The sequence below is a fragment of the Heterodontus francisci genome, chromosome 18 (genome assembly GCF_036365525.1).
Source record: "Heterodontus francisci isolate sHetFra1 chromosome 18, sHetFra1.hap1, whole genome shotgun sequence".
NCBI lineage: Eukaryota > Metazoa > Chordata > Chondrichthyes > Heterodontiformes > Heterodontidae > Heterodontus > Heterodontus francisci.
Genome location: NC_090388.1, coordinates 11,615,141 through 11,636,193, shown reverse-complemented (window position 1 = coordinate 11,636,193; position 21,053 = coordinate 11,615,141). Strand labels below are relative to the sequence as shown.

Genomic DNA, 21,053 nt, shown 5'->3' with positions numbered 1-21,053 from the left:
CCTTAATTGCCCTTAATTGAGAGACTTGCTTGGCTATTTCAAAATTCAACCACATTGCTGTGGTTCTGGAATCATATTTAGACCACACAAGATGAGAACAGCGGATTTCCTTTCCTAAAGCACCTTAGTGAACCAGATACCATCCAGTAGTTGCACAGTCATCATCGGTGATACTCGCTTTTTATTCCAGATTTGTTTATTAACTGAATTTAAATTCCCCAGCTGCAGTGGTGAGATTTGAACTCAGATCTCTGTATCATTAGTCCAAGCGTCTGGATTACTAGTCCAGTGCGTAACCACTATTCTACCGTTCCCAATGAAGAACAGTAGAGTTTGTTTCAGGTGTCCTGGCCAATTTTTTTCTCTCAATCAATATCGCTAAAAAAAATAGGATTACCAGGTCATTATCTCATTGTTGCTTTTGAAGATATACAATATATCTGAAATTGAAGGCAAGATCATTGGAACGAGTATACAGCAGCTTTAGAAGTACAAATGCTTTTAACTAGCAACATTTAAATAACATAGGAAGGAGTATAGGAACAGGAGTAGGCCATTTAGTCCCTCAAGGCTGTTCCAGCATTCAGTTAGATCATGGTTAATTTATATCTTAACTCCAGTTACTCGCCTTGGTTCCCTATCCCTTAATACACGTTTGCCGGTATCATTCTGATTATAACAGAAAGGAACTATTTATACTGACTGGTGTAATCCTGCACTAGGGTGTATATGGACTGGAAAATGCTGTTTTGGAGATTAAGGAATGCAAGAACCTTATCAAAGTCCGAGATCATCAAATTGAAGCAATGACAAGGGAGATCAACAAGCTTGAAATGAAGATAAATGATCTTTTGGATGAAAATGAAAATTTCCGGGAACGGTTAGGTCTGTGTTTAGATCCTCAGGAATAGTGATAATAGAATGCATTTGATAGCTTTTTCTCACTTTCCAAATTATAGTGGTTTTCTGCATTGAATTTGAAATGGCAGTGCCAATGGTTCCAAATATAATGAACCTAAATGAGTAGTTTTACTAGGTTTCAATGCAAGTACTGGAGTGTTTGCAGCATAATCAATCCCGGGTGGTGCATCTGCCAGGATTGTGTGGCTCCACATTGACTCTTTGGCCATCCCATAGTCCCAGCACCCATTGTTCAATGGAGCCACTCCACACACAAGAACTCTTGCCATCTGTGGAGTGGAACTGGGACGAACAGTAATGAATGGCCCAAAAATGTTTTAAAAATTGTATCTTCTTGTATATAGCTCAAATCAACACTTTTCTGGGGGTTATTGAAGCATTTCTTATTTCTTAGCTTCAATTTTTCTGTAGTCATTTGATGCAAATTTTAGCTGAGCTATCAATATTATCTCTGGTGTTTAATTTGCAAATCATGATCGACATGATATGCAAATAGTACCTCATCTGCACATGCCCATTTAACCGACTACTAATGTGCTTTCGACAAAAAACTACAATTGTAACAAATGTGATCTTTGAGCGTCCAGGGTTCAGCAGCAATAAGGAATATGCAAATTAATGGGGACATCTCACTTATTGCATATCCTGTCCACGCACTTTGCTTTCTGTTGTCACAATTTTGGTCATGCTTTTATGTCAACATTCAACATTGAAAATGCCTCTGTAATCAGTTCTGATGGCAAATCCATAAGTAAACATGGCTCAGTGACACTGTAGTTGTAGCTTTCAGCTATTAGGTGCTGCTATATCTCTGCTGTATCCTCTGATAGACCATGAGCAATGCCACCGGAAATCTAGTGGACTTAAACATTTTAGCTGGTCCCCCCGAGGCAGATCCCTAAGTGAGCCAAGTGGACCCCTGCCTTACACCATTGTGAGACCACTTCTTGGAATACATAACCCTGAAAGTAGAATGCAAATCAATATTCAGTGCCACTGAATTAAAAAAAATCTTTGGTCCATGCAACTCTATTTAGTATTGTCACTATATTAATGCACACGATGCCAGTGATATTTTGCCCATTATTTCTTGAACTCTGCTGATGAAGGAGGTTGATTATAAAAGTTCTGCTTCTTCTCACATTAATGAAAATTAATTTGTACTTAGGCCTCGAAGCAAAAGAATTAGTCGATCTGACTGAATTTAGGAAAAGCAAGTACTTGAAACAGCAGCAGTTTCAAGCTGAGAACCAGGTTCTGCTAAAAGAGGTTTGTTAATCATCTTGTTTGTCTTGCTGTTGGTTTGCCACAATGTTATGTTGGACTGTTTCATTTAAAAGTCCAAATACTTACAATACTCATCAATTCAGATTGAACGGCTAGAGGAAGAAAGACTGGTGTTAAAGAGGCAAATTCGCAGGATGGCTCAAGATAAAGGCATACGTGCAGGTCCAGGAGGTAAGCTTTATGCTCTGTTTTTCTTTCTGCAATATATACGGTCAGCATCACCATCCAATAGCAAATTTTTGTCTAATGTATTTGGAATGTGGGACAGAAAAACCCATCATGATTGTTGTCACCATCAGAGGCAGATGCAGATTAATTTCTCTGTTAGCAGCACTGGGGCAAGCCATTGTCACTTTTATGCACCAGTCTGAAAAAAAGAAGCAAGTGAAGGTTATGTATCTCGATAAACTTCACCTTTAAATAGCAAGGTGAACGGCATCATCAGACAAGGTTAAACCTTCAAGGCTCCATCAGCTGTCTGACATTGAGCAACAGTAATGAGCTCTCCAAAGTAACTAGTACTACTGAGGAGGCAGAGGGAAGTTGTGGCCGAGATCCCTGCAGAAGAAGCAAGACCTCAAATGGGAGGGTGGAGAAGAGGAGGAAGCAACTCCCACCTAGTAACTGGCACTGAACTCTGTTATCTGTGATTCAATGGGTAGCACTTACACTTCTGAGTCAGAAGGCTGTGGGTTCAAGTGCCATTCCAAGCCTGGAGCATATAATCCAGACTGACACTAAAGACTGAACTTACCCAGCCCCATGATGGCAGGAGGAGGGGGAGCCGGGAAAATAGTGGGGAGCCACACCGGGGAGATTTCCCATGAGTGCGCGGGGGACCTGGATCGGCTGCCTGCACCATGGAGGGGAGCAGCCAATGAAGCTGATTTGGGTCTCAATTAGGTTTGACTTTGTCGGCATGCTGGCATTTTGCCGCTGGTGGAGTGGTTCCCCGTTGCATGCAGAGGCTACTATCTCCATGGAGACAGCCTTCCTTTGGCAGCCTAGTGGGCTATCAGAGCCAGAGGCTCCATGCCCGAAAGAGGGAGCTGCTGTCAGGAAAGACCACATTCACAACCTGAACCATGCACGCAGGAGGGGTTTACTCTCTGTTTTGAGGGGCCTAATGGCTTTGCCCCTAATTATTTTAACTTTAAATACGCGCCTCTAAGGGCGCATCCATGTTCAGGCACCTTCACGGTTTCTGACCTGCCTAAGCAGCGCCATCTTCTCCTGGTGGAGCTACCGAGGCTCCAGAGCTGCCGGCCCAACATTGAGAGCCCACAGGTGAGCACGGAGGCAGGCAATTATGAGACCACCTCCGGGAAGATTGCTCCATCGGGCACGCTGCCATTAAGTGCAGACTTCGGACCCCTGTTTGGTTCCAACGTTAGGGTTGGCCCAGCTTGGCCCAGATTTTGCGGTCAGCGACGAAACAAGGGTGCTCAACGCTGACCTTGCAGAAAGCCTCACCGAGGAAACTAGCGATCCCTGTGGCAAGAACTATACATAGCTTGGCGTGAAATTGATTCTAGCGTAGTTTATTGGGGAGTTCCAGTGTCGAGCTGCAGTGATGCCATCAAGCTGTCCAAGCAGCCAGTCGCATTAAAGAATTCTGACAGCCAACCAGGAAATGAAAAGCACATAATCAAATCAATTTTTTAAAGTTTGACAGAGAGAAAGCAATAAAGATTGGGACACACACATATGGTTAGGGTAGAAGCTGAAATATTATGAACAAACATTAAAAAATAATAAAAAATCTAGTAATTTATCAACATTCCACAAATATAAAATTATTTTTTCAGGCCCAGATAGGTTGTTCAGCAATAGTTATTACTGAGATTGCTGTTAAAAATCCTAGTTACACCTCATTGAACTGGCTTCAGTGGACTGGGATTCATGGCCACAATTGCACTTCGGGTCATCCCTCATCTTCCACTTATGGAGAAGGTGGTTGCATTGTCCACACTCTATAGATTTTGTTGAGCACTGTCCTGTCTTTGAGGGAGGACGAAGCCAGTGACCTCTCTTGGCCATTAACTTTGTACAACAGCACCACTATAAATGTAGAACAAATCTTATTATACAATAAAAGTTATGTACAGCAAAACAATACAACATGAAGCCAAAAATAAAGCATCGCTTTCAAAAATATTTCTGACAAACATCTACAGATAGATGCAAGATAAAACCACTTAATCGTTACCACAGGAATTCAACATGATTCTGAACAAATCTTTTCTCCCTACAAACACAAATCCATGTAGAATATGAGCCAACAATATTATAAAAAGGAAAGTGCACAGTGGACAAGAGCCAGCAATATTCAACCACAATCATAAAGCCAAGAGGATTATGAAAGAAACTTGGGTTAAGCTGTGCATAAGGTGCAGAGAGTCTAAAAACCAGTTAAAACATGCCTAATCCACTAAAGTATTACATATTGTTCTCATTGTGATTGTAAAGCTCTTTACATTCCTCAAATGTAATTTCATCTTATGACTTTTAGGATGTAATTATTTTCATATTTTTCACATATACACTGATAATTGATGGTAACAATTTTAAGTACATGGAAGGCAAATTGAAGAGATTAGGAAGGATGGTATTTTTATATCAATAATCACTGCCCTCCAGAAACAAAGCATACAGAAGCAACTTTCGTGGCCTGTGGTTGTTGCATAGAAATTATGTACATCTTGTCCTGTGGAGATGTTCTTTGTAGATTGTAAATCAGCTCTGCATACACTTTATGCATAACTTTAAGTATAATAAATTGAAATAATATAGACAATGGGCTGAATATTACGCCCCCCCCCGAAGAGCGAGATGGTGGCGGGGGATGGCATAAAGTGGAGCGGGAGGCTCCGGGGGCCCTTCGTGACCTGCACCCGCCTCCGCCACCACTTAATGCAGGGCGGTGGCGGTGAGAAACGGCCCGCCCACCCCAGGCCAATCAAGGCTCTTAAGTGGACAGTTAACGGCCACTTAAGGGCCTTCGCCCGCCTTCAAGCGGATTTTATGCGTGGCAAGCAGGCATCCTAGACCCTAACAAAAGTAGGCGGCTGTCTGACGGCCCGAGTGGGGGTCCTCCCCCGTCCTCCCTTCCCCCCCCCGTCCCCTCAATTGACCACCCTTGCCTCGCCGGGCCCGACCGATTACCCCCGGCGAGGCAACCAAAAGTTACCTTTGTTCCGGGCTCCCTTACATCATCATCTTCATGCTGGGCTATAGTCCCAGCAGTTGCCACCGCTCGCGGTGGCGCTGCTGGGACAGTAAGCTGCCGGCCCAATGATTGGCCGGCAGCTTTATTCGGCAGGACTTCCTACCTCAAGCGGGTGGAAGTCCTGCCTCACACCAATTGAAGCCCGGCAACCCGCAAAATATGGGTCGAATCCCCATGCGAGGCGGAAGCAGGTTCACCATGACTTTTCAGTCGGTGGCTGGCTCCCTTCTGCCAAGGTTAAATCCCGACCTGTATGTACAAAATGGGTATTACGTGCGTCAATTTAGAATGTAGAATTAAATGGTTTTTATTGATGTATAAATTTAGTCCTTGATCAAATTAAGATGCCAAGACTTGTCTATATATTGTACCTTCTAGGACTTTCAGCAGAGGACTTGGGATTGGTGGATCAGTTTAATGATCGGATAAGTCCAAATAAAGAAACAGAACTTTCGAGTACTTCATACTTTGAGTTAAAGAACAAGGTAATACAATGTGCATTGTGTTGAAATTTAAATTTCATCAAATTTGTCAAAATTATGCTGCAGTAACTTTGGATTGTGCTATTAAATAACTCTGACCAGCGTTTGGTGTAAAGTGTAAAAGAATTACAACTTTTGCTGTGATTGCGTTAACATGTAGATTCTGCATGATTGCAATTTACCAGTGTAGCTTGAAATGAAATATTAAGTCCATTATCCTAATTCTGTTATATCCTAATACTGTTATAAATCCTGCACTCCGGATCCCACTACCTCGTGGAACATCCTGCCTCATGTGCCCAAAGATGTACGGGTCAAAAATTGGCCTAACCCATGGCAGAAACTTGCAACTCTGAGTAGAGGTCGTTCTCGAATTGAGGGATAGCCAACGACTGTTACAGCAGTAGAGTTATCAGAATTTAGTACCTTAACAAATGTAAAATGAACACTGATATATGGGAAAAGACCCTCCAGTCCATTCTGTCCCACACAATTGTGCTACTTTGTGTATCACCATATGTACACTCCTCACTGCATCTGAAACCATGATTTCCTAAGAGAGCAAAAAACCAATAAAAACCCAGGATGATTATGGAGAAACAAAATCTGAAAAATTCCTCTCCAAGTCCCCTTAGGCAATCAATACTAGTCCAGTGAGATCACTCTGGCCCTGATAAAAGAGCTCCAATGCATTTTGGTACATTCTGACTTGCAGTTTCTCACACTGTGAACTCCTAACCTCAGCTAACCAGGTGCTTCCCTTTAGGGAGGGAGAGAAAACCAGACGTTCAGTGTCTCCAGACGACAGTTGTACTCCTAGCAACTGGCTATCAAATAGCAATGGCGGGGAAAGGGATCAGGTCTCCAGCCTGTCCTCTCAAACAGAGAAATTGTATGGCACAGATAGAGCATAAGGAGGGAAAGTTGAAAGAATAAAATGACTTGCCAAACAACACATAGCAATCATCATATATCAGAATGTTTTCTTTTTTAAAATTGACATGTAGATGTGAGGAACCATTTTTAAGAGATTTACTTTCTGTGTAATGAGACAGAGCCAGCTGTCCAATAGTGAGACAAGCATGTGTCCTTTTCTGCACTTCAGATGTAGCACATGACATAGCTGTTCAGAGGGGAAGTTGATGCAAGACCTAGTCACTCGTGTACGAAAGTGTGTGCATACATGTGACCCTTTGGTGTCAATGCACCCTCATTGAAACTCCCTAATACGAAGAAGCAGCAGCAAGGAGTTCCTGAAGAGGCCAGATTCAGTAGCATTGCACATTGTGTGTAAACTTGCATAATGGCTATTAAATAACCTGTTTTTAATAAGCCATCATGACTTGGCCCAATGGAGCTGGTATTTATAAAGCAAGCCAGTCCATAATATCTGGCAGACTGGATGCAGATATCTGTTTTTGTATAATGAGTAAAAGATTTACCCATATACTTATTCATAGTTGTTGGAACTGTTGTGTTGTAGTGACAACGTGAGATATGAAGTAAGCGATGGTTTATTTAAGGTAATTTTGTACCTATTTCACCTCCTCTTTCGAAAGTTATATCTATTTCTAGATTAAAGTCTTTGCTAAGGAACAACCAGGGTGTTGACAGGAACATGTCAAATAATTTAGAATTGCATCTGCTCTGTTTTTATACAGGACAACAGTAGAAACAATGATTTTGATCACCTCAAAGCAAGAAGAAGCTTTGCCGATGCTCCCCATGATACTGAGCTCTATAGGGATCTTGCATTAAGGAAAATGTCCAGTCAGATTTCAGATATTTTTCAGAGGTCTGTGAGACAGTCAGAAGGCTCCAAGAGGCAGGCAGGAAGTTCCCAAAGGGAGTCTTTGAATCGGGAAGACTTGGTGATTTCCCAGAGAGAATGTCAGTTTTTTCACCATCAGGCCACAACACAACATTTTGCAAAGGAAAGGTCTGTTGAGAAGTTGCAAACCAATCAATATGAACAACCAGAAGCTGTAGTCAGGTCACGGCCATTGCAAGCCACTTTAATGAAGTTACCAAAGGTACCAGTGAATAATTCAGCAGTGTCACTTGAGCAAGCAGATGGTCCCATGATCGGGAGAGTTCAGTCAGTGCAGGTGACCGATTCTGAAGAGTCAGCCGAGAACCTAACCAAAAACGGTGACCCACTAGATGATCTCCTAGAGCAGTTAAGGCTAGAACTATCAAGCCTTAAATCACAGGTTAGATAATAAGACACACTTTTTTATCAAAGGTTTCTAATTCTGCTAACTTAGTACAAATATTTGAGTATGATCAGCGTCGGCATCCTATAATAGAACACTAATGGCTGAATTTTACAGGCCGCTCGACCTCAGGGGTTAAGGCGGGGGGGACCCGTAAAATTCGGCCGGGAGAGGCCCACCTCGACCCCTGACGTCAAGAAGGCCCCACCGGATATTTCTGCCGGGGCCTTGGTGCAGTCTCCCTGCCGCCAAGTGGCGGGGCCTTCATCTAAATATTTAAATGAACATTAATAAGATACAAATGACCTTACCTGCTGGTGACGGACATCCCACGCCAATTTTACGGCCGCCGATCACAACTCGCACGCCTTCAGAACTCCATTCGGAGTTCCGAGGCAGAAGCTGGTGGGGAGGCGAGAGGACTAAAATTATCAGCGTGGGGTGGGGGGACCGGGGAAAACGTTTTTTATTGGCTGTGGGGATGGTGGAAAGGGGTTGAAGGGCAAAAGTGACGAGGTTGGGGGGGGAAGTTTGCGATGTCATTAAAGTTAATTCAGGGTTGCTGGCCCTAAGATAGACATTGGGGGGTGGGTTGAAAGGGCCTCCAGGATCCAATAAAATTTTAAAATGAGGTTTTAACTAATTTCCCGTTTAAATATAAAAATTTCATCTAAGGGCATCAATTCCCTTTAAAAATGGCACTGTGCCTGCGCGGTGGCGCCGGACACCGTTGCCGGGGTGCAGCGGCCGCCCACTCTATGTCATCGGGGGTGGCTGCTCTGCCCCTTCTATTTTAACAAGCCCCTGCACTTAATATTGTGAGGGCTTGGCGGCAGCACCTCTGTGTTGGAAGACCGCCGCGGAGCGCGGCATGCTGAGAAAATTGATCCCTAGAACATGAATTTGCACTTCAGGCTTGTCTTCTAAAGAAGGTGCCTTCTGTCTTCAATTACTCCTGGAGTAATTTAGTTATGACTCGCCTCCAATTTCTGCCCATACATGGATTTATCACATGCAAGCAAATGAGGAAGCAAGTTATAAAAGACCATCTGTTGATAAGGATTGCCTCAGTTCTATGGTTTATCCTCTGCAGACCCAATTGTTTGTCTCTAATTCAGAATTTTGAAGATTGTTCCCTTGTTCAGTAGAAGCCTTCCATCCTGCCTTAGTTAAAAGAGGCTGACAATTACATAGAACACGCAGCACAGAAATATACCATTCATCCTATTTGGTTTGTACCAATGATTATACTCCACACAAGCCTCCAACCAACCCTCTCTGTCTAACCCTATCAGCATATCTTTCGATTCCTTTCTCCCTCATGCATTTATCTAGCTTCTCCTTAAATGCTGGTCGCCTCAAATACTCCATGTGGTAGTGGGTTCCATATTCTAACACTTTATGGGTACAGAATCCTCTCCTGAATTCCCTATTGGATTTGTTCGTGACTATCTTATATTTATGTCCCCTAGTTCTAGTCTCCTCCACAAGTGAATACATCTTCTTTATATCTCCCTTATCAAGCCCCATCATAATTTTAAAGACCTCCATTAAGGTCACCTCTCAGCCTTCTCTTTTCTAGAGAAAAGAGTCCCAGCCTGTTCAGCCTTTCTTGATAAGTATAGCTTCTCTGTTCCTGTATCATCTGTGTAAATCTTTATTGCATCTTCCCCAGTGTCTCTATTTTTTATAATATGGGGACCAGAACTGTGCTTTAAGTGAGATATAACCAGGATTTGATACAATTTTAACACAACTTCTCTGCTTTCCAATCCTATCCCTCTAGAAAATCTTTTTATGGCACTACTTTTAATAATTTGTGTACCTGGTGCCCTTAGATCCCTTTGCTCCTCTATCTTATTTGGACTGTTATTTTCCATGCAGTATGGTCTGCTTACTCTTCCTACCAAACTGTAACACTTCGCACTTATCTATATTGAAATTCATTAATCCACGCTTGTAATATCTGTGCAACATGGGAACGGGACAGGAATCACATTGGCTTTCACAAATCAAGCTCTTATCGATTGTTCCTTTTGAAAATAAACCTGCCTTAGTGTATGTGAAGGGAAAACTTCGATCAAAATAGGAAGAACTCTTCGTGAGGGAGCCGAATGTAACACTGGAAATGTGTTTAACTACCTTAGGGATGTTTCTCTGGGAGTGAGAGAAATTATACATTATAAGTGTTCAGTGAATTCTAACTAAGTTACTGCATTTCTGTAGAATCATCATATACGCAGGGAGTTACTGAACAAAGAAGGAGCATACCAGAATGCAGAATTCGAACTCGCCAAGCTCAACAGGCAAATGATGCAGGTAGTACAAGTTACCTGTACAAGACTAGCAAAACCAGAAAGATGGGAAATGGTTGAGTGGTGTTTTATTGGGTTGTATAGCTACTTATGGTTAGTTTCCTTACAATGCAAATGTAGACTATTAGAGCAGACCCAGGGGACCTCTCCCATTAAAATCACAGGAGTGAGGGACACTGGTACAAATGAGGTAAGAGTGAGGCATGTGCTTAGATTATTGTTCTGCATTGTTGAAAAAAGATTTAAAGATGGTGGGGAAACTAAGCCAGAAGAAAAGACATTGTGCTTCTGTCAACGCGTAACATTCCAATGGATAAAATAGTCTTACAAGGGTCTTTTAGCTGAGTTATTTTTAAGGACTATATCTTTCTGGATAACCAGAGGTTTCTGCTGGATTTATGCCTGCTCCCTGGAATAACTGCAGTGGATGGTGGCAGCAAATTCATCAGGAGCATCTCTGCTGGCTCCCCCATTCCCCTGTCCCCGCTACTTCTGGGGATTTTCCAGCAAAAGTGATGTGGGATGTATCCATCCAAATGTGGGCAGATGTATTATAACGCGAATGATGAGAATGCATCAGCCAGCATATTTCCTGTCATTTGTACCCTAGCAAACTGTAAACTAGGAATTATTGTATATTCCCAGCATTAAGGCTAGCTTGGGCTGGAAGGGACCTTATAACATTTGAAGGGCTCCAGCAATTGTAAAACAGATAGGGCAAAAATCCCTTTGGCCTGGATATGCTGTGGCAGTTGCATCAGGCCCATTGGAATGCAGCCAGGAGCCCACCAATGGGACTCATTGTCCACCAATGGGGAGGGGGGTGGTGAAGGGGGAAACTCTGCATTTTGTTTGCAAGGCTGGTAGCCTTTTAAAAATGGCACCAGCACCTGCTCCTGCGTCAGGTAACGCCAATGCAGCCCCGTCACGTGATTAGGGGGGTGGGGGGGGGGGTGGTGGGTAGCCGCTGTCAATGTGTTAAGTGGCTGCCCGTTGTGTAATTGTGGCCGCGTGGGTCCCGTGCAGGCCGGCCACCATGTTCCGTGCCTGCCACCACTACTGTTGGCAGGAGTACAAAATCCAGCCCATAGTGGGGACTAGAGTTGCACATAGGGAAAGGCTGGTAGGTTCTCTGAGGAACATTAGTGAACCTCTTAGGTTTTTATGACAGTCCAGCAGCTTTCATAGTAATTTTTTCAGATGCCAGATTTATTGAATTCAGTTTCACAACTTACCATTTTGGAATTTAAACTCATAAGCTCTGAGTTGCAAGTCTAGTACCGCAACCACTACACTTCCATACCCAAACAATGCAATACCAATCAAGGAGTTTAGATTTGATTATAAACTTTAAGTGCAAAACTCAAGTGGTTTACCATTGTCCTCTCTGCCTCCAACTTAAGTTATTCTTCATAACAAGAAGAGGTTTATTAGTTTTGTCTTTAATAAGGAGATATAAGCATATGGAAATTGGATTGGAAAACTTTTCAAAATGGAAGTCAGCCTTTTACAAGTTGCGTTGAAACTGGGGCTGCCAATTAATCTCAATAAACTTCTGCATTAATTCTTTTGACAATTTATTTTTTAACCCATTAATCAGGGAAGTTATGGGGAGAGGAGGCAGCAGGGCGAGAACGGGATACAGGGAGGGAAAGCTTGAGAGAGGAAAGGGAGCAAGCTGAGGATGGGAATGGGATAAGGGAAAGGAAAACCTGAGAAGAGAGGGAGCAGAGCGAGGGAAGGAACAGACATGGGGACGGAAAGGTTGAAAGAGGATGGAGAAGGACCAAAGAGGGAACAGAATACTGGGAGGCAAAGCCTGAGAGAGGAGGAAGCAGGAAAAGGATAGGATCGGGATAGTGTTAAACAGCCGGATTAACCTAGGCAGCTTCTGTGCACTTAAACAAAGCGGGCAAAGGTTTGTCAGCAAAGTTAAAGCCTATAGATACAAATCAAAGTAAAATACTGCAGATGCTGGAAATCTGAAATAAAAACAAAAAGTGCTGGAAAATACTCAGCAGGTCTGGCAGCATCTGTGGAGAGAGAAGCAAAGTTAACATTTCAGGTCAGTGACCTTTCATCAGTTCTGACAAAAGCAAGGAAGTTATGATGAACGTTTATAGAACACTGATTCAGCCTCATCTGGAGTATTGTGTCCAATTCTGGGCATCGCACTTTAGGAACAATGTGAAGGCATTGGAGAGGGTGCAGAAAAGATTTACAAGAATGTTTCCAGGAGTAAGGGATTTCAATTTCATGGATAGATTGGAGAAGCTGGTCTGTCCTCCTTGGAGAAGAGAAAGTTAAGAGGAGATTTGATAGAGGTATTCAAAATCATGAGGAGTCTGGACAGAGTGGAAAGGGAGAAACTATTCCCTTTGGCAGAAGGGTCGAGAACCAGAGGACCCCCAATTTAAGGTGAATAGCAAAAGAAGCAAAGGCGACATGAGGACAAACTTTTTTACGCAGCAAGTGGTTAGGATCTGGAATGCACTGCCTGAAAGTGGAGACAGATTTAATCGTGGCTTTCAAAAGGGAATTGGATAATTATCTGAATAGAAAAGAAATTTGTAGGGCTGCAGGGAAAAGGCTATGGGACTAGCTGAGTTGCTCTTGCAGACAGCAGGCACAGACACGACAGGCCTACTGGCCTTCTTCTGTGCTATAACAATTTTATTACTCTAGAGAGAAAAGATGAATATGTCTGTATTTCTGAGATGGTGAATTATTTTTGCCTTGCTTTCTAGAATGAATATATTTCAAGAGAATTGGAAGAAAAGGAGAAAGAAGTGGAACAAATGAGGACTGAAATTGCTCAGCTAAATGCCAAATGTAAACCCTTTCATTCATTAAAAAAAACATTAAAATTGTTTGTCATGACCAGTATATGAAAGACAGGTTAGATAAGATTAGATTAGATTAGAGATACAGAACTGAAACAGGCCCTTCGGCCCACCGAGTCTGTGCCGAACATCAACCACCCATTTATACTAATCCTACACTAATCCCATATTCCTACCAAACATCCCCACCTACCTATATTCCCCTACCACCTACCTATACTAGTGACAATTTATAATGGCCAATTTACCTATCAACCTGCAAGTCTTTTGGCTTGTGGGAGGAAACCGGAGCACCCGGAGAAAACCCACGCAGACACAGGGAGAACTTGCAAACTCCACACAGGCAGTACCCGGAATCGAACCCGGGTCCCTGGAGCTGTGAGGCTGCGGTGCTAACCACTGCGTGAGATTTCTTCTTTGTTTTTATTTGATGAATTCTTGAGGAGTCTGTTTTATAGTGTAGAACTCTGCACCTGACATGTCTTTAGGGAATAAATAATGCCAATTTTCTCAAATCCTCCACTCATAAGAAATAAACTAATCACAAACCATGATCTGTTAAGTGTAAGTGTCCGACTGACAAATCTCCCAAGGCTAGAAATGACTGTTGCCAATATTGTCAAGTGAATGAAGTTGTATCAAATTTTTCTCTCCACTGCTGCAATTTTAATGGTTAACTGAATGTATTAAAATTTGAGTGTATTAAGCATTCGTAGGATAACATCACAATTCAGATTTACAGATGGTATTTGAGTAGGGGGCTTAGTAAATAATGATGAGGGCTAAAGAAAGTACCTGAGAGGCAGACAGGGCTTCAGTTTAACGTCTCATCCAAAAGACAGCACTTCTTACAGTGCAGCGTTCCCTCTGTACTTTACTAAGAGTGCCAGACTAGATTTTATGCTCAAGTCTAAAGTGTGGGACCTGAATTTACAACCTCCTGAATCAGAGGCTGGGGCGTGACCCACTGAGCCATGGCTGACAAGTGTGAAGTGGTACATTTTGGTAAAATAATTATAATATTTTGAATGGGGGAAGGTTGGGTCTTATGGAAATGCAGAGGGACTCGGGTTCACATTTCACAAGACATTAGAAGCAGCACTGCTAATGGATAAGGCCATAATAATAGCTAATAGAATACTGGAGTTTATAGCAAGAGATACAGAATATAAATAACAACAACTTCCATTTATATAGCACTTTTAATATAGTAAAACATCCCAAGGGTCTGCATAGGAGTGATTATCAAACGAACTTTGACATTGAGCTATATAAGGAGATATTAGGGCATGTCACCAAAAGCTTGATCAAAGTAGTAGGTTTTAAGAAGCATCTTAAAGGAGGAGAGAGATGGAGATGTTTGAGAAGGGAATTCGAGAGCTTAGGGCCCAAGCAGCTGAAGGCACAGCTGCTAATGATGGAGCAATTAAAAATGGAGATGTGCAGGAGCCATAATTGGAGGAGCGCAGATATCCCGAAGGGTTGTAGAGCTGGTGAAATTATGGCGAAAGGGAGGGGCAAGGCCATGCAGGGATTTGAAAATACAGATGAGAATTTTTAAATCAAGGCATTGTTAGTCTGGGAGCCAATGTAGATCAGTAAGCATAGGGGTATTGGGTGAATCAGACTTGGTGCAACTTAGGATGTGGGCAACAGAGCTTTGGATGAACTCAAGTTTATGGATGGTGCAAGGTGAGAGATCATCCAGGAGAGTCGAGATGTAATGTAAATCCCTCTAATATTGCAGAGGTTTGGCTTTTTGCGTAAAAGCTGGTAAAGCATCAACTTGTCTAGAAGCAGAAAATTGCTTTTGAATTCAATTTACTGAGTGGAGAGGGAAATAACTATATTCATTGATCAACTAATTAACAATTGATTAGATTTGTGATAGTTATTTGGATGCTGCTAGATTACCACCTCCCCGATTGCATTTCCTAATCTCTCCCAGTGCAATCAGTCTCAAGTTTTCAGATTACACAATAGGAGATGGTGGGACTTGTGCTTTAACTAACACACTTTGACATAGAATCATAGAATAATATAGCACTATTTGGCCCATTGTGTCCGTGCCAGCTGTTTGGCAGAGCTATTCAATTAATTCCACCCCCCTTTCTTTCCTCAAAACCCTGTATTTTTTTTCCTTTCAAGTATTTATCCAATTGTCTTTTGAATATTACTACTGGATCTGCTTCCATCACCCTTTCAGGCAGTGTATTCCAAATCACAACAGCTCGTTCTGTTTAAAAAAAAAAGTTTCCCCTTTTTGTCTCTGGTTCTTTTGCCAATTATTTTAAATCTGTGAACTCTAGTTACTGATCCTTGCCAGAGGAAGCATTTTCTCCCTATTTACTCTATCAAAACCATTCAACAATTTGAACATCTCTATCAAATCTCCTTGTAACAATCTCTGCTTTAAGGAGAACAACTAAAGCTTCGCCAGTCTCTCCACATTGCTCAAGTCCTCATACCTGATACCATTCTAATAAATTTCCTCTGTACCCTCTCCAAGGCCTTTACATCCTTCCCAAATTGTAGTGCCCAGAATTAAACACAATATTCTAGCTGAGACTGAACCAGTGATTTATAAAGGTTTAGCATAACTTCCTTGCTTTTGTACTTTATTCCTCTATTAATAAAGCTAAGGATCCAGTATGCTTTTGTAACATCCTCCTCAATTTGTCCTGTCACCTTCAGGAATTTGTATACATACACATCCAGATCTCTGTCTCTGTACCCCATTAAAATTGTACCATTTAGCTTGCATTGCTTCTCATTTTTTTTTTACCAAAATGTATTACATCTCCCTTCTGTGTGTTAAATTTCATTTGCCATGAGTTTGCCCATTTTTAGAGTTTGTCTGCATCCTCCTGCTGTCTGTTACTATCCTCCTCACTGTTTACTACATTTCTGAATTTTGTATCATCTGCAAACTTTGAAATTATGCCGTTGCCCAAGTCCAGATTATTAATATATATCAAAAACAGCAGTGGTCCTAATACTGACCCCAGCATTTTCCAGCATTTCTTGTGTTTAAGTCCTAATACTGACCCCTAGAGAAGACCACTGTATGCTTCCCTCCGTCTGAACCACTACTCTTTGCTTTCTATCCCATTGCCAGTTTTGAATCCATGTTGCCACTGTCCCTTTAATTCCATGGATTCTAAGTTTGCTAACAAGTCTAGTCTGTGGAAATATGTCTAACAGTAAATATATGTACAGTTTTTGTACAGCTCACCATGAGCAGTATCACAGAACATGTGCCAGAACAATGATGTACCTGAATTTTGTTTTGTACAAATGCATGTATCAGTAAGACTTTTTCCACCAAATTAAATCTGGCAACTATTGGTCCTTTAGTAATATGAATAATATTGGTTTGTTATAGTAAAAGAACTGGGAGAAGAGAATAAGCAATTTAAGTGTGGTATGGAAGACATTTTACAAGCCATAAAGGATACACAAGTGGAAATTGCTCCACCAGGAGGGGAAGAAATCCTGAAGATAGAAAGTCTGGAGAGACTAGTTACTGTAAGTAGCATCAAACTTCTTAAGTTCTAATTTTAATGGTTACTGTACTTATGCAATAAGAGATGTCTGGTTCACAATGTGAACTCTTGAAAACTGATGTTTCCCAAGTGGCAGCAGCTTTGTACCATAAGCCTGAGAGCCAAGGAGCGATTAGTTATTTACATCTTATGTTATTCTGTGAATTACATCCCACACGAAAGAGTGTCTGTAGAGACTCATCGACAGGATTGCTGATGCCTGCAACAAATTTGGCCTAACCATCAGCCTCAAGAAAACGAACATCATGGGACAAGATGTCAGAAATGCTCCATCCATCAATATCGGCAACCACGCTCTGGAAGCGGTTCAAGAATTCACCTACCTAGGCTCAACTATTACCAGTAACCTGTCTCTCGATGCAGAAATTAACAAGCGCATGGGAAAGGCATCTGCTGCTATGTCCAGACTGGCCAAGAGGGTGTGGGAAAATGGTGCACTGACACGGAACACAAAAGTCCGAGTGTTTCAAGCCTGTGTCCTCAGTACTTTGCTGTACAGCAGCGAGGCCTGGACAACGTAGGTCAGCCAAGAGCAATGTCTCAGTACATTCCATCTTCGCTGTCTCTGGAGAATCCTTGGTATCAGGTGGCAGGACCGTATCTCCAATGCAGAAGTCCTCGAGGTGGTCAACATTCCCCAGCATATACACCCTACTGAGCCAGCAGCGCTTGAGATGGCTTGGCCATGTGAGCCACATGGAAGATGGCAGGATCCCCAAGGACGCATTGTACAGCGAGCTCCTCACTGGTATCAGACCCACTGGCTCTCCATGTCTCCGCTTTAAAGACGTCTGCAAATGCGACATGAAGACCTGCAACATTGACCACAGGTCGTGGGAGTCAGCTGCCAGTGATCACCAGAGCTGGTGGACAGCTATCAAGGCGGGGCTAAAGAGAGGAAAGTCGAAGAGACTGAGCAGTTGGCAGGAAAAAAGACAAGTGTAAGGAGAGAGCCATCTGTGTAACAGCCCCGACAACCAATTTTATCTGCAGCGCCTGTGGAAGAGTCTGTCACTCTAGAATTGGCCTTTATAGCCACTCCAGGCGCTGCTCCACAAACCATTGACCACCTCTAAGCGCTTACCCATTGTCTTTCGAGACAAGGAGGCCAAAGAAGAAGAAGAAACAAGAATGGTCAATGATAAATTGTAAGTGTGATTGGATGCAGAAAAAAATGCATATTGCTAATAACAATGCAAGATACCAACAGATATTTTCAGTTCCTATCATATTTCATGTGTTATTGCTCACTGATAGTCCACATTCCAGAACCCAGCTGCTGCTGGGCAAGCTCAAAACACGGTCCTGATTCCACTGGCCACCTGACACAGCCTGACTACACCTTGTTTACTGACTTGCTGCTGGGTACTTCTACTTATCAATTATTGTCTCTCTCACTTTTCCATCTCTCTCTTTCTTTGACTTTCTCCCTCATTCTCTCCATCTAAGTTTCTCTCCCCCTCTCTATTTGTCTCTCCCCATTTGTGATACTCTGAATTCTGCAATCTAAAAAGTATTGAAGTCTTTTGAGGCCTCTTCACCAACTTGAAATCCTTGTTATACCTGCTAATTTGAAGCAATCGCGTGCAGATTGGCCCCACTCTGAAGTCTGCGATTTTTCTCTGTCATTTACTCTATCAGCCCCGCAAACCCCTGCCTTTGGGAGTTGGCTTATTAAAACTGACCTTTGGGAATTGGCTTCCTAACAATGGCCTTTTGGAATTGGCTTAAGTGTGTTCATAGAATGATACAGCACAGAAGGAGGCCATTCAGTTCATTGTGCCTGTGCTGGCTCTTTGGAAGAGCTATCCTTTCGCCATAACTTTGCACATTTTTCTGGTTCATATATTTATCCAATTCCCTATTGAAATTTATTTTTGAATCTGCTTCCACCACCCTTTCAGGCTCTGCATTCCAACTCATAATAGCGTGCCATGTTTTAAAAAAAAAACTCTTGTGTCACCTTTTGCCACTGGAAACAGCATCTCCTTATTTACTCTATTAAAACCCTTCTTTTTGAACAGTTCTATTAAATCTCCCCTTAACCTTCTCTGCCCTGAGGAGAACAATCCCAAATTTTCTAGTGTTTCATACTGATGAATCTCCTCTGCATCCTCTTTTTGGTCTTGATACCTCAGAATGGGCCAATATACTCCAGCTGGGGTCCAAAAAATATAGCATAACTTCTTGCTTTTGTAATCTATTTCTCTATTCATAAAGCCAAGGATCCCATCTGCCTTTTTACCAGCCTTCTCAATTTATCCTGTCACCTTCAAAGATTTCTATTTAGACAGCCCAGTCTTTCTGTTCCTGCACCCCCTTTAAATTTAGTTTATATTGTCCCTCTTCATTCTTCCTACCAAAATTAACCACTCCACCATTCTATGTATTAAATTTCATCTGTCACATGTCTGGCATTTCATTAATCTATGTCCTCTAGAAGTATATTATTCAGCTCCTCATTGTTTCCTACATTTAATACATGAAACAGCGAGAAATATTTCACCAAGTGTGTGTATGATCTATATTGCAAGCTAAGTGGCAAGACAGACGAATGACTGCTGAGGGTTGTACCATGACTAGCATCAGGGAAAATGTGGGTAAATGGAGTTAAGATATTGATCAGCCATAATTTAATGTAATGCCTGAACAGATTTGAGGGGCTAAATGGCCCACTCCTGTTCCTAGGGTCGTAGTTATATTCCAGGGGGACATGTATGCTGACTGGATGATGAACAAACAGGTTCTGAAAGCTATATTCTGGGGTGTCAGAAAAAGCTTTTTGAAGATAACCTAAAAGAAAGACTTAGGGACAGGGATATTCATCGAGAAAACATGGGCAAATGTAGCACACTCTTGATCTTTCTGTGAAGCTTGACCCCATGTAGTTCAAAGTCAACAGCAGAAGAAACACATAGTCGCAGAAAAGTCAATGTGCAACAGTTGACAGAAGGGCAACAGTGGAAACCTGATAACCACTGACAATTGATGTATGTTGTGCATTGGTCTACAGAATCACTCCTGACTGAAACTCTTTCCATGATATATGTGTGTTGTGGTGATTTTGTTCAAAGTGACTTTGTTTTGTTATCCCTGGTAGAAAGTGCAATGTGTGCTGACATGCTAATTAAGCTGCTCCAAATATTGTTTCAGGCAATTGAGGCAAAGAATGCCACAAATAAATTTGACAGCAATGTTCACCTGAAAGCTCAGGTGGATCAGCTGACGGGGCGAAATGAGGAACTTCGGCAGGAGCTCAAAGAGGCTCGAAAGGAGGCTGGTATAGCTGGCAATCAGCTGACGAAAGCTAGTGAAAGGGTTCGTATGCTCAAAATCTGTGTTAGTGTGGTGTTTAACTATCTTGCAATTCATAACAGAATCAAGGAATTATGTAGGAAATAACTCATAATGTGAAGGGTGGGAGGGTAGTAAAAGTAAATTCAAAAGTGACATCGTGGCTAAACTCCCAATCACAAGGACCATGGACTCTGCAAGCTAGATTGTGTGAGGTTGAATTTACAAGTGGCACTGTTGTACTCTTGAATGAAATTCCTCCGTGCACCAGGTTAGCAGTTCAGTTCAGCTCTACATAATGTTATTAAGTTGTCAGTACACATTTAAAGAGAACATTAAATGATAACTTTAAGTATAAGTTCTCAGGTGAAGATCATTGATAGTTAGTTAGAGATACAGCACTGAAACAGGCCCTTCGGCCCACCAAGTCTGTGCCGACCATCAATCACCCATTTATACTAATCCTACACTAATTCCATATTCCTACCACATCCCCACCTGTCCCTATATTTCCCTACCACCTACCTATACTAGGGACAATTTATAATGGCCAATTTACCTATCAACCTGCAAGTCTTTGGCATGTGGGAGGAAACCGGAGCACCCAGAGGAAACCCACGCAGACACAGGGAGAACTTGCAAACTCCACACAGGCAGTACCCAGAATTGAACCCGGGTCGCTGGAGCTGTGAGACTGCGGTGCTAACCACTGCACCGCCCTATGTATAATTGTATTTCTCCAAATCCAAGACCTCCACCTGTAGAGAAGGAAATCTGGCATCCTTACCTGGTCTGGCCTATATGTGACTCCAGACCCACAGCAAGGTGGTTGACTCTTAACTGTCCTCTGAAATAGCCTAGCAAGCCACTCGGTTGTATTCAAGAATATGTCTTATGACC

The 21,053-nt window shown here is 42.3% G+C and overlaps 1 protein-coding gene across 8 annotated transcripts in view; it reads left to right on the top strand.

Moving 5' to 3' along the window:
- Positions 1-21,053, top strand: part of cep290 (centrosomal protein 290) — a 249,852-nt gene that overhangs the window by 145,658 nt on the left and 83,141 nt on the right. For all 8 annotated transcript variants that reach the window (XM_068050269.1, XM_068050268.1, XM_068050270.1 and 5 more), the window contains exons 14-21: positions 723-885; positions 2,090-2,190; positions 2,292-2,379; positions 5,816-5,922; positions 10,362-10,454; positions 13,198-13,282; positions 16,679-16,821; positions 20,013-20,177. In XM_068050269.1, the coding sequence (XP_067906370.1) occupies positions 723-885; positions 2,090-2,190; positions 2,292-2,379; positions 5,816-5,922; positions 10,362-10,454; positions 13,198-13,282; positions 16,679-16,821; positions 20,013-20,177 (945 nt within the window). The remainder of the gene's footprint in view (positions 1-722; positions 886-2,089; positions 2,191-2,291; positions 2,380-5,815; positions 5,923-10,361; positions 10,455-13,197; positions 13,283-16,678; positions 16,822-20,012; positions 20,178-21,053) is intronic.